Here is a 13283-nt window from a genome sequence, read left to right on the forward strand (position 1 = left end):
AAATGACTCACAAAGGGTAAAAGCTCCTGACAGAAAACCTCATCAACCACATTCCCAACCAAGGAGGCAGATGAGTGCTGAGAAAGTGGGTCCTCAGAGAGCACTGCCGCGTACGTAGCCTCACCTGTAGTAGGTCTGGGATAACTGGTAGGACATCGGCACGAAGGGCAGAGCCCGGTGTTTCTTTGGGCCCAGTGTGTGGTTGACCCGGCGACGGTTGACCAGGCTCCTTTTCTGGCACTCCATGAAGGCCTTGACGAGAATCTGGTCCTTATACTCCCGGTAAATGCGGAACGTCTACAACAAAATGGGGGGAGCTATCCTGGCTCTCAGACCACTGCTTCTGCCACCCCATTGGACACCACAGAGAGTTGCTCCTACTAGCACGTCACCCCATCCGAGACCTACAAAAGAGCCTGGATTTCCCGGTGCACTCAGAGTGCTCGTGACTCTGCTAGACCTTGTAAGCTGGACCTTGTCCACCTCTCTAGCGTCTACCGTTTGCTTGCCACATACCTGCCTCGTGAACGGACGCCTCTCAGGGGTTTTTCATTTCTCATTCCCATTTCTTAGGAAACATCTCCCGAGCTCTCTGTAGGCTGCATACTGTCTCAACAGTAAGCTCTCAGCTAGCTCCATCCACAGTGGTCCCTCTGTTCCGTCAACTGACTACAGTGTGGACCTTGGATACAGTGGCACCTGTTCAGCATTGCTCCCTCTGACCAGAAGGGAAGTCTCTTCTGCTGCCCACATGGGGGCTCCTCCTGTTGGCCCTGCCATGATGACCTCGTACGAGACCTCCCAAATGAAGAAAAGCCCCCAAGGGCTCCAGGACTGGCAGGGTCTCTGTGACTCTAGTGTTCTGCAAGGCTTAACCAACCAACGAGAGTTAGACACTGGGGCATACACCAGTCTCTTACAGTTCCCATGAGACTTGTCTCTCAAGGAAAAACTATGTGATCTGAAAATTTCAGGCTAGGCAGCCCAATGGCAGCCTAGTGCCAGAGCCTTACGTGACAGGAGTGATCCTGTGAGGCCACACTACTAGGCAGGGGTGGAAACAGGAAGGAGCAACCAGCCTTTCAGCTGAGGGACAGCAGAGATGAGAGTCAGATGGTGGTCAGTCTCCGGGTTCTGGAGCGGGGTGGGGTGTTTTCCTGGAGCTGGACACTTACTGGCTCTTCTCACACTAAAGCCCCTACACACCCTTGTCTTCTCATGTGGCCTTATGGGCAGCATGAGGTGAATGGCAGTGGATACTGGGCTCTCCATCTGATCACAGATGGGTGTACCCTGAACAATTGCTACTCTGGACAGGCAAAGTGAAAGCATAGCTGAGCTTGACAATTGGGGAGCTTGTCCATTCAGTCAAGATTCCAAGAGGATGAACTGCCAGACACAGGGACTGGAACCCCAGGGCTACAAGGGGACCTAGTGGGATGCGTATGACATTATTGCTTAGAGGTCTTCCAGACTCCACTGGCAAGTAAGAATCAGCTTCCTATGTGAGAGGTGGGCGGGCAGGCGGGTGGATGGGCTCAAGTGCCCTTTCTCTTACACTTTCCTTGGTCCCAGGGAGCCTGGTTTCCCTTTGTCGTCCCCTAGTAAAGCCCAGACTGGTTTTTGTTGGTTTGTTAAATGCCATTGAGTGTAGTTCTGACTCATAGTGACCCTGTATAGGGTTTCCAAGGAGCAGCTTGTGGGTTTGAACTGCTGATCCTCCAGCATCACACCAGGAGCCCACATTAGCACCTGGACATGAAACTGGAAGAAGAAAAAGCTGCAGTACAAGACAAGACACAAGGCCCTGCCTGGACTGCAGGCACCTGGCTGTATTCTGGTCTGGATGCCCTCATTTGAAGAAGGTGCACACGAAGGTCCCTGAGGTCCTGTCCAGCTTAAACTCACTAAGCAAGAAAGCTAAGCAATCTATTTCATGGCTGGAAGGAAAGCATTTCTACACACACAAGAGAGTGTCAGGGCCCAAGGCTCAACTCAAAACACTTGCAGGGGCCAGGCAGTTAACATCAACATGGAACCCTCCAGAACGAAATGAAGAAACAGACACATGCCCTGACCAAACAGGCACAGGTCAGTTTTGCCATGCAGACATGAGACCCAGAGTTGTTGTATTTTCTGATTCCTTTCAAGGCAAGCCAGAAATTTATGTTCACGTGAAACTTTGGCAATCAATTAAAAACTTTGTATGTGTGTCGTGAATACAAGCACGGGCCTAAGGAAACCAATGCAATGCTGTGACCTCTACCCTATTCCATTCCTTTCCATGCTCTGCATGCTCCCAGACTAGGTTTCTTCAAGCTCTTGACTGCAAAACGCTGGCATGCAAGGACAGGGGGTGCATGGCACCGATACCAGCCCCCAGCTCAGCTATGCACTCCACTGAGCATCAAACAGGGACAAGAAAATAATGCCACTGTGCTGAATGGTAAGTAGTGTACGGAGACGTGGTCATTGCTTCCTCCCTGATACGAAGTTCCCAGATGCCACTGAAGAGGGACAACAGCAACTCAAAGGAGGGCAGGGCCACTTATGTGCCATACACCGCCACGATCACCTGACATCACCAGTGATACCCCTCGTTTCATGTCCACTTCTGAATCCAGCTTGAACTTCTGGATTTATCATCAGGAAAACTTTACTTGCATGTGACACTGATGATACTAGTTCGGAATTAAATGATATTTGCCTTTTCTCTTTTGTCTTGTTAGGCATACATGACACATAACAGTGTTGGGCTCATCTAAGCTCTTCAAAAACATGGAAGCCTCGATGGCAGCTTCACTACTCAGTGATCACAACCCAAGGGAATCACTTAATGCTTCTTATCTAATAAGCGATGCTGCCCAACTTAGTCCCCTCTCCCTTCCTGTAGCATGCACTTCACTTCCTCCTGTCTCACTTCTGGTCTTACAAAGCAGACTGAAAACCTCAGCAGGGGAGAGACTTTGGAAGCCACTGGACCCCACTCCCACCCTCAATAGAAGAGGGCAGAGAGGGGACGAGTCTCCAAGGGAATCGGACTTCCTGAGGCCCCAGAGTGGGCCCCGGCACCCACCTGGAAAGACTGGCAGGACTTCATCTGATTGTCCGAGAGGGCCAGTGTGCTCTGGATGAGGTTCTGGAGCACCAGAACGTGGATGTCGTCCACACTAAAAGACAGAAGTGGTAGAGCCACATGAGGGCAAGGGCCACAGACAACACTCATCTCCGGGGGGCATTCAATCCTCATTAAAAAAAAAAAAAATTATATGGAAAAGTGACATGAAAATCAAAGTTACCTGAGAAAGAAAAACAAAACCAACGATGCTTTTGAGAGCTTACCAAGTGGTCAGTTTTTACAAGTAAAAAGTTTCAATCTAGTGGGTAACAGGAGGCAGAACCTGGAGACACTTTCCTATGACAGCTAACAAATGGAACTAACTAAGCATTCGTCTTTTTCCCTTCAATTTTAAACATGCTTTTCTACAACGAGAAAAGGCTTCACACTGAAGTGCTGCTGTTGTTAAATGCTATTGAGTTGGTTCCGACTCAGTGACGCTGTATAGGGTTTCCAAAGTGGCTGCAGAGTTTGAACCACCAACCTCATGGTTCAAACCAACCTTGCAGTCCAGTGCTTTATTCCACAGTGCCACACCAGGACTCTCAATGAAACAGAAGATCTAAAATCATACAGAACTAAAAATGACTTTCCAAGTTAAAAACAACACAAAAAAGTTGAGCTTTGAAATTCCAGTTTTGCCTAGCCAGCTCTCACTTAAGAGTTCAAACCTTTCTGCTCAACCCATCCTCAGCCTACACAAGCTAGCTTTTGGGGCTGGTAAGCTTTATCTAGGAGTGCAGTGGCTCCATACAATTAAGCACTGGACTATGAACCACAAGGTCAGCATTTCGAGCTCACCAGTCACTCTGCAGAAAGCTGAGGCCTTCTACTCCCACAAAGATGTACAGCCTTGAAAACCCTATACAGGGCTGCTGTGAGTCAGAACCGACTCGATGGCATAGAACAACAGAAAGCCTTTTCTGTCAAGAGCTAGCTCACAAATGTTTCAATAAATCGTACTTACAAAGACAGGTGCCCACAGCTGTAGGTACCCAAACCAGTAGGTGAGGGAAGGTGCTCTATACACCAGTACTTGCCTGTTAAGTTCGTCTTCTTTACTGATGTGATCTCTTTCATCTCCAATTGCCAGCACTCGGTATCTGCATATGAAACACGAGAACAACAGGCCAATGGAACAAAGCAGACCTAACTGGGCTGGTGCTGCCTCCAGATGGCTATTTATTAGCTAAAATATTGGGAAAAAAACGTTAAATTCACCTAAAATCAAATATTGTACATGTAAATTAAATGAGAAAAGAATATGACCTGCCCATCTAGTCAGTGTAATAATGAGGGTCAACGTGGGAAATGTCCACTGGCAATGAGCTAAGTGTTAAGGAAGCAGGGTATAAAAGTGTGAGCTCAATGGGATGAAAGGGCAAACCTGAGAAAGAAGCCTAGGTTAAAACACACAGAACACTGAAGCTGTGATCAGGGTAGTGAATTACAGACTATCTTCCCAGCGAGTGTTTGAGCTCCAGGGAATATCATTTTACTGTGTTCACAACAAAGAAATAAGTAAGAAAAACAGCCATGTCTAAGACTTTCCTGTAATAGCAAATTCCTCCTAGAATTTAGTGCTACGAGAAAGAACCTTTTTAGAAAAACCTGTGATTTATTTTTAGTCATACAAGGAAAACTATGGAGGCATTTTCTTTTTTGCCTTGGCTGCCAGAATGCTCAAGATTAAATTTATTGTTAAACTGTAACATTTTCTTTCCTATAAAAAATTCAGGATCTCTCCTACAAAAAACAAAAACAAGAAAACCTTTATTGTACCTGTCTGGTACACTGGAAATACGTGTGGATATAAATAACAGAAAGGTAAACCAGCTCTTGGAATATGCTCCAGCCTCATGGGACGAGTCAGTTCACTGACAAAACAAAGTTCATGATCTGCATCCTACTCAAGTGAGGAGCGTCTGCGCTCCTAACAGCAACCACAGTCTCTACTCATAGGGACAAAGCAGTCTGACGGTCAGCGGAGAACCAAGACTACACCAGACAGTGAACTAGTTGGTGCCTGTCCCCACCACTGACCATTCTGACTCGGGTCACAATAGTTGGTCCCAGATAGAATGGGAGAAAAATGTGGAGCGAATTCTTATTTAAAAAAACAACAACAAAACAGTAAAAAGACTCTTGCTCCAAGAGTTTTAAAACCCAGAGCTGAGTCTGTCCCCCTGGGATGACCTTTTAGTGAAACTGTGGAGTGGCACACAAAATGGAGAGTTTTACCTGTAAGATGGTTACCTACTTAAATAAAGGTCAACAGTTAGTCAAAAACAAAGATAAGAGGCTAAGAGAAACAGGAAACAAGAATACTGCAAAGGAAACCAACAGAACACAATGCAAGACAATGTTGAGACACTGTGATAAATGAAACTAATGTCACCAAACACTCTGTGTAGAAATTGTCAAATGGAAAGCTAACTTGCTATGCTAACTTTCATTAAAAACTCAATGAAAATATTAAAAAAAAAAAAAGACTGAATATACATCATGTTAGTGCTCTGGGGAAATAGTTTACAGCAACACAGTACCCAAACCCCCAAAACAGCTATAGGTATCAGTTCTGAAAGTGTATGGCTTGACACATCTTGGAGGTTCCACACAGGCAAGATGCTCATCTTGCAAAAAGCACACTCAGGAAGCCTGAACAAAGTCAGCACAGGAGGCTCGCAAGTACCTAGAACGAGATGCTTCTAGCCGTGTTCAGGGTGCCTGGGGAAGACTGGCGCTCAGACATTCCAGGGACCGCTGGGATTGCTGGACAACGGAGGAACCTCTGACCTCTGGAATTTTACACCCAAAACTGTTCCAGAAGGTAGCACCTTACCTGGCAAATAGCTCCTGCAGGGTATCTGGGATTTCAAGGCTAGGGTTCTTTAGGGACGAACTAAACTTCTCTTTAAGCTTCTCCACAAATTCTTTAAACTCGCTGGCACACACCTTTGGATGTGAGAGAACAACACGTTAAGCGCCTTCTCTGACGCACACCCAGGAAGCCCTCTAGATACCATCTGCAACATGTAAGAAGTAGTCCAGTATTGCCTCCTCCATCCCACCTGGCTCCCACAGGGCCCCCACAGAGCAGACCTGACCAGGCCTGACTGTCAGGAGGTGGCTCAAAGCCAATGAATGCAGCTGCACCCCAGGTCTCTCTCCTGAAGAGTCTGAGCAGAGCCCTGTCCCCAGGAGGCCATCCGCCAACCAGCATCTCCACACCAGAGAGACGTGGTTTTCCTGTGGGCCACCTGGGCTTAGACCTCTCTGGCTCTGGCCCCACTAACCCAGCCTCCTGGCCTACAGTTCATCCTCTCAGGGTGGCCAGAAGTAACTTTCCAACCAGCAAACGGTCACACAGTCCCCGTTCAGTGATGCAGGACTAATGCCCACTCCCTCCTTGGCCTGACCACCCTCCTGACTGTGCTACGTCAGGCCGGCACATGTCTGACACAGGCACCAAGCTCCCTCAGCCTCCAGTGCTCCTGCCCGTGGGTCCCTCGTCTTTGCGGTTCCAGTTCAGTGCTAGCTGCCTGTCAGGGTCTGTTAGCAGATACTACCAGCTGCCAATTTTGCACCTCCCCACCAATCTTCCTCACTCAAAGAGGCCACTGGGATCTGGATTGGGGAAGCAACACAGCTAACCTCAGGGTGTCTCAAGGCCATGTCTAGGCCTGTCACGGCAGCCTCGTTCCCCTGTGCATGCTACTGTCCCCAGTCACATGCCCCAGGTTGACCAGGGTGCTTCAGGCAAGGACGATCCATCTCTGAAACCAGTGTCATGTGGGGCCAATGGGCTCCTCCCTCACGTCTTTCTGCCCAGGATTATGTCGTCAACACCTGAGTGTCACTATAAAGTGATTGGCATGAGGGAGAGATGGCCACTACGGATGACGTCAAAGGATAGACCTGAGTCCTAGGTGGCATCACTGTTCGGCTGCACCAGCCCAGGACTGCTGACGTCCGACGGCTTGGCACAGGGAAAAGGAAGCCTTAGGCTCCATATCAAGTTGGGTTTCTTGATACTTGCCTCAAATCATTGCCAGTGCTCCTTCCCTGGCCTGTGCAGGGCCTGTGTGCTTCTCCGCCTGACCCGCTTCCTACAGGGTTCCAAAGGGGCAGGACTGGCTCTCCCGCTATGGCCTCGCAGCACACAGACCTTCCTTCTTCATGAGACAACTTCTAAGTCCTTGTGACACTTACTGGCAGCCCCTGTGATTCCACCCCACCTGGACACTTGGGCAAAGATCCTTTGAAGAAAAGTGCCTACCCTATCTACAAGCTCTCCAGGAAAGCCTAGCTGCCTGGTTTTCTCCACAAAGAGGCCTGCGGCTCAGCAGCACCTTCAAAAGGGCAAATTCTAACCATTTCTAAACCCTGAGAGCCAGAGCAATAGGCTCCAACGCCAAAGATACGACAAACACACACACTGGCCACACAAGCAGGGAAAACACCCTGCCTATCAGGGGCCAGCCTGACCCTCGGAAAGGCTGCCTCCATGGAGTGACCTGAACCTGTGTCCCCACGGTCTCCCTTCAGCCACATGGGGCCTACCTTTGGGTCACTATAGTTACACTTTCGACTCAGAAAATTTCCAACAAGTGCTTTATCCTGGTACACCTCGGCAAGGCAAACCCTGTAGAAAAAGAAGGTAAACGTGAGGTATGCAAATTGTAATGTCAATGCAACAGCCACCAGACAATTGCTGTTCTAACGTTTGAAGGATTTCCTGGTGTGGCGCTGTAGGATAAGCACTGCACTGCTAACCCCAGCCTGGAAACCCTAGATATGGTCACTATGACTTGGAACCAACTTGGTGGCACATCACAACAGACCCGACTCAGCGGAGCCTGCCAGAGTTCTCGCTTTACACCTTAGCTTCGCTGAGCTTCTGTTTCTTTACGTGCTGAGAACAGTGCCCCCGGCTGACTCTCACAGGGACAACCTCCATGACAGCAGACTGTCGGTTCTCAAATCTCCTATGCTGTGTATTGCTACTAACAGCTCTAATGTCTTCTGTTGTACTGGTTTGTCCATCCTGTAAATATTCCTATTCCCACGATGTAAGGAGAGCGGAGCTGCTTCAAATGACCGAGGGGGAGACAGCCAGCAGCGTTTGCTGAGCTCCTCCATGTAGAGCTGGTGAGGCAGAGACTGTCATTCTATTTGCAAGCTGGGTGCCGTACAGGGTGCCTGAGGTCACACAGATAAATACCAAAGGTTGCCCGCAGTAGGACAGGCACAGTTAGTATCAGGGTTACAGTTCCTGATTCATGGCTGAGGAAAACAGCCTCCAAATGACCCTGTTCTGGAGAACACTCATGAGGACTTGTACCCAGGCATGCTAATGCCAGAGTCCACACTGCTGCTAAGAGAGAGGAAGAGTGCCATCAGGGGTCAGAAAGCCCGAGGTCAACCTCTCACTCCTGCAACAGACAGGCCAACCGCATTCTCTCGCTGAGCTTGCTTCCACTGCTGACCACAGAGGATCACATGATCAGGGCCCTTTCAGCAACGACAGTCACCGTCTATGCATGGGGACACAATGGCGTCCTAGTATGTCCGAGACAGCCCTTCTCAACAAGGACATCTGGAGACTAGTGGTATCTAGTAGAGGCCAGGGATTCAGTGAAACACCCTACAGTGTACAAGTTAGCCACCACAGCAAAGATTTCTCCAGCAGCAAATGTGGATAGAGCGGAAGTCAGGAAATCTCAGCTAGTGCTGACCTTCCTCCACAATCCAGGGTTAACTCCAATCGCTCTCTGAACTCTGGCTGACTAACTTGCTTTGTTGCCAAGCTCTCCTGACCCACTGGCAGTGAGTCTGTCACCATCATGACCCCGCCTTGCCCCCTCTCCCTGTGACTGCACTGCCTGGGTGGCTGGGAGAGTGATGATGGGCGGGCAACATGGCCGGTGAGGAAACGGGTGCAGAACCTCACTGCCAAGGGGATGCTTTGTGACACCCAGGACAGCTGAGAGCACTCTGTCCAATGGGTTCAACAATGGGTGGGTCTCCCATACAAACACCCAGAGCTGCTCTGAAGTGGGACACTCAGTAGTGAAAATCTGCCTACCACTGTTTTCGACAGTAAAAATGGGTAACAGCAGCTACTTCACAAGGCCTCTCTGAAGTCCAAATCCTACCACACAAGTCAGAGTACCTAGAATCACAGCTGGCCCTCAAAAGGTCAAGGACCATCTTACCAATACAGTCTAGCAATCAAAAACTCTAGTGGACAACTGGTGCTCTATAGCTGGATTTTACACAAGAATCTTAAGGAAACGGAATGAAAAAGAACCAAGAATGAACTAGAATAGAAGTACTGGAGTAACGTAGTGTGAAATAGAAAATACGGCTTACTTGTAGTTCAAATAGGCTTGTGGATTCTTCACTAAGTAGCGAGCTCTTCGTCCGACGGAAAGAGATGTTTTATCCAAAGACTCTTCAAGGGTAGCATGAAGTATGTCCCGTACGACCTGCCAGGGGACAAATGGGCCCTTCACCTGGATCAAACACAGAGCGAAGAAGAAAATCAGTATCCTGGGCTGACATTTATGGGTAAGGAATATAAACCCCGCAGTCACTGAGTCCATTTTGATTCACAGCGACTCTTTAGGGCAGAGCAGAACTGCCCCACGGGGTTTTCAAGGCTGTGATCATCAGGAGAGCCGACCATGGGATCTTTCTCCTGGTGAAGAGGCTGCTGGGCTTCAATCGCTGGTCCTTTGTTAGCAACCCACCACTTAGTCCACCGTGCTACCAGGGATCCTTACAGAACAGAAAAGGGGGAAGGGGGGAGGTAAAATACAAGGTTTTGAACACGTTCAAATGGTTCAGTTATGGCCAGTGGAGACAAGGACAGCTATCCATGTGTTACACAGCAATCAAATCTCTTCCAAGTTGGACTCTGATCCAAGTAGGAAACGGGGGCTGACCTTGCGGCTTTGAATGTTTCCTGTTGCTGTGAGGTGCTGCTTAGTCTTAGTGACCCTGCACAGAGTTTCTGAGGAGCCAGTGCTTATCCTACAACACCACGTCAGGACTCAGGTCAAAATCTGACGCGCAAGGCATGCACACTGTGCTTGTCTACATCAGCCATGACTGAGCAGTTTGGAAACCGTGTGAATCCTTGGTTTGAATGATCTCTTTCCTTGGAGAATACTCAAAACTGTCCCCTTTATGCTTTTGAATAAATGTTTACTTGCTGACACTGTAGTCATCAAGTAAACATCTTTTACTCCCACCACAGGATGTTTCTGCTCTGGTGCTGCTGAACCCAGAGTGACACTATACAAGGTTTCCAAGGCTGTAAATCGTCATCTTTCTCCCTCAGAGCAGCTGAGCTTGCAGTTAGCAGCCCAACGTGAAACCCACTACACTACCAGTGTTCCTTTCTGCAGAAGGCGGGAGAAGATACTGATTGGGTGATGCAATTCAGTTGTGGATGTTAGCAGAGTTAGTTGTAACTGTAAAAACTTGAAACTCTAGCATGGGCATAAAATCAACCATCTCAGAAGCAGGAAGAGGGGATCTTACGACCATCAAAGAAAAAGAGCCAGAATGGAGTGCTTCCTTTGGACCACAAGATCCCTTGAACGTGCAAAGGGACAGAAAGTGGTGACACCAGAGGAGTGGCAGAGGAGCTGCAGCAGAACCAAGAACAGAGCCCCACACAGAGCTTCCACACAGTGGGCTTCCCAGCAAGTAAAGCTGAGTGACTTTAGGCAGGAAGCTGTATTAGAGTGAGATACCTCAACGCACTAAGTGGGGAAGCTAGGTTTGCTGACCCACAGAGCTAAAGCCATGTGCCTTCAGGCTGAGGCTGATGGTGGAGGGGTGTGTCCTATGGGTATCTATCAGCAGCTGACGGGAACAATTCTACCCTGAGCATATTCTGGTGTCTGAGCTGTGCGTGGTCACTGCAATGGGTCACTGAGTTGAGATGGGAAACAGGGAGTGTTGTGGGAGGGATGGGTTATGTCATTATCTTTGCACAGGGTGAGTACACAATAACTCTACGCCCAGCACCAGGTGAGCTTCTGGGGAAAGCAGCAGCAGCCACACCTCCAGATACCTGGTGAGAGAGGAGCGTCTTTCTGGAAAGCACCAACTGGACGGAGGTGCAGAGGGTGGTGTATTAGCGGAGGTTATGAGTGTGCTTAGTTAGAGAGTTTTAAAGAATGGCACGATGACACATGCTTAGAAATAGTCTGTAGATTGTATTAGTACAAATAAGACTGAGAACCACAAGGTCAGCAACTTGAGCTCATTAGACTTTCCACAGGAGGAAGATGAGGATTTCTGCTTCAACAAACATTTATAGCCTTGAAAACCCTATACAAGCTTGCTAGGAGTTGGTAGTGACTCTACATCCACCAACCACCACCAAGTTAAGTTAGTTGAACATCTTAATCAATAACATGAAGGAAGGCAGAGCTGAGATGCAGGTGCTGTGACAACTCAAGAATGAGGTTTCTGTTCAAGTGGGGAGTGGAGGGCACAGCTGACAGGGACTGCTCCTCTTTCCAGGACTGCCACAGATGCCCACTGGCAGCTGCTGGAAGTCAGGGCAACACACGGATTTTCAGGCTCTTCCTTAGACAAGGAATTGGGTCGGCATTTGGGAGGAAATGACAGGTCAGATAATATTGAGAAAAGTGTCAGGAAAATAGGACTAAGGCGACTGTAGGCAGGAGAATATCTGTGCTCTTGGCTGACATGGCTGTGAGCCGTCCACACAAACTGGGTTCCTTACGATGCTGCCTCACTGACTACCACTCTAGCTGGCAGTAGGACCCTGGACAAAATGCTGCCAGAGCTCAGTTTCCTGGTGGGACACCTGTCCACCTTGACTGCCCTTTTTGGGGAAGGAGACAGGCAGACAAACTGTCTCAGAGTGTAGAACCTTCTAGAAGGCTGTGGCATCAGAGGAAGGAAAAGGCTGCTGGCCAGAGAGCAAGAGGTGAGGTACACAGGTGCAGAGAGATGTGGGGAATGGAGAACCGTGGGAAACCAGGAAGGCAGGCTGAGGCCACTGACTCAGATTAATTGGTTCCTGAGTATCGACACCATGCTAGGGGCTGCAACTACACAGACGCATAAGACAAGGCCACGCATCATCAGAAGCCATATGACAAGCACACATTCAAGGGACAACAGAGAAGACAGTAATTACTTCCATTTGGCAGGATCCGTGAAGCCCTTCCCAAGATGCTAAGCAGTTACTAAAAGCTAAATAGAAGGTTTTCAGGCAGATGAAAGTGGGAGGAGGGGAACAGGCAAGGGTTGGATTCCTGTAGAGAGAGGAAGACAATAGCTCTGAGCTACTCTGCCTGCATCTAGGCACACCACTGGATATATCTCACTGAAAGCTGGAAAATCATGTGCAAAAACATTATGAATGTGTTGGTTCTGGGGAGTGTTTTCCTGATGGCCAAGCAGAAGTGGAGGGAAGGGTCTAAAGGGTAACAGACAGGAAAGACAGCTCCCGAGAGAGGGGCACACTCATCAGTGAGTCGGAGACTATAAAGGAGGGGTCTGGCAGGCTGCATACCTTGGTGTTGAGGATGTTGCTGGCAATTCGGCAAAAAATGATCAGTCTGTCCTCCTTCATGGTCCAGGTCACACGCAGTCGTGTCATCCTCTGCAAGGCGCTCTGGTCGGCCTCATCATGGTAGCGTGGCCTTCGGCTCTTGTCATCTGGCAGCTCTTCTAAAATCACAGGGAAAACTGGTCTGGAACCAGCACTCTGAAGAGGGAAAGGGTGGCTACCCAGCTAGCAAGACCTGACCAGATGAGTCTGGTTCTGGAAATTCATTGTGTCTAAAGCCCTACAAAATAATCAGACAGATTCATCCTTTTCTCAAGTCTTTCCCCGCAACCCTTTCTGGTTAGATTTCATGGTGACAAGCAGGGCAGACTGAATACGGCTTATTTATTATCTGTCCATCTCCAGTCTGTCCCACTGTGATCTGAGGGCCTTTGAAGGTGCCTTGTACGGAAGCGTACAGAACATGCTCAGGGCATGTCCACTGAATGCATGGGGCAGTGGATTGTGTAGCTTCTATCTTGCCTGGGGTCTCAGAACTGAGTAAACTTGTGTGCACCACGGAGCCACAAAGGTTTAACCTACAGAGCTGTTGTGAGGATT

The 13283-nt window shown here is 48.8% G+C and overlaps 1 protein-coding gene across 1 annotated transcript in view; it reads right to left on the minus strand.

The window, feature by feature from the left end:
- Nucleotides 1-13283, minus strand: part of GTF3C1 (general transcription factor IIIC, polypeptide 1, alpha 220kDa) — an 84771-nt gene that overhangs the window by 11668 nt on the left and 59820 nt on the right. Inside the window, exons 24-30 of the mRNA XM_006859896.1 lie at nucleotides 12687-12844; nucleotides 9494-9636; nucleotides 7682-7763; nucleotides 5961-6073; nucleotides 4159-4221; nucleotides 3077-3170; nucleotides 125-297 (exon numbers count right to left, since the gene is read on the minus strand). Of these exons, the coding sequence (XP_006859958.1) occupies nucleotides 125-297; nucleotides 3077-3170; nucleotides 4159-4221; nucleotides 5961-6073; nucleotides 7682-7763; nucleotides 9494-9636; nucleotides 12687-12844 (826 nt within the window). The remainder of the gene's footprint in view (nucleotides 1-124; nucleotides 298-3076; nucleotides 3171-4158; nucleotides 4222-5960; nucleotides 6074-7681; nucleotides 7764-9493; nucleotides 9637-12686; nucleotides 12845-13283) is intronic.

Source organism: Chrysochloris asiatica, unplaced genomic scaffold (genome assembly GCF_000296735.1).
Source record: "Chrysochloris asiatica unplaced genomic scaffold, ChrAsi1.0 scaffold00034, whole genome shotgun sequence".
Classification (NCBI taxonomy): Eukaryota; Metazoa; Chordata; class Mammalia; order Afrosoricida; family Chrysochloridae; genus Chrysochloris; species Chrysochloris asiatica.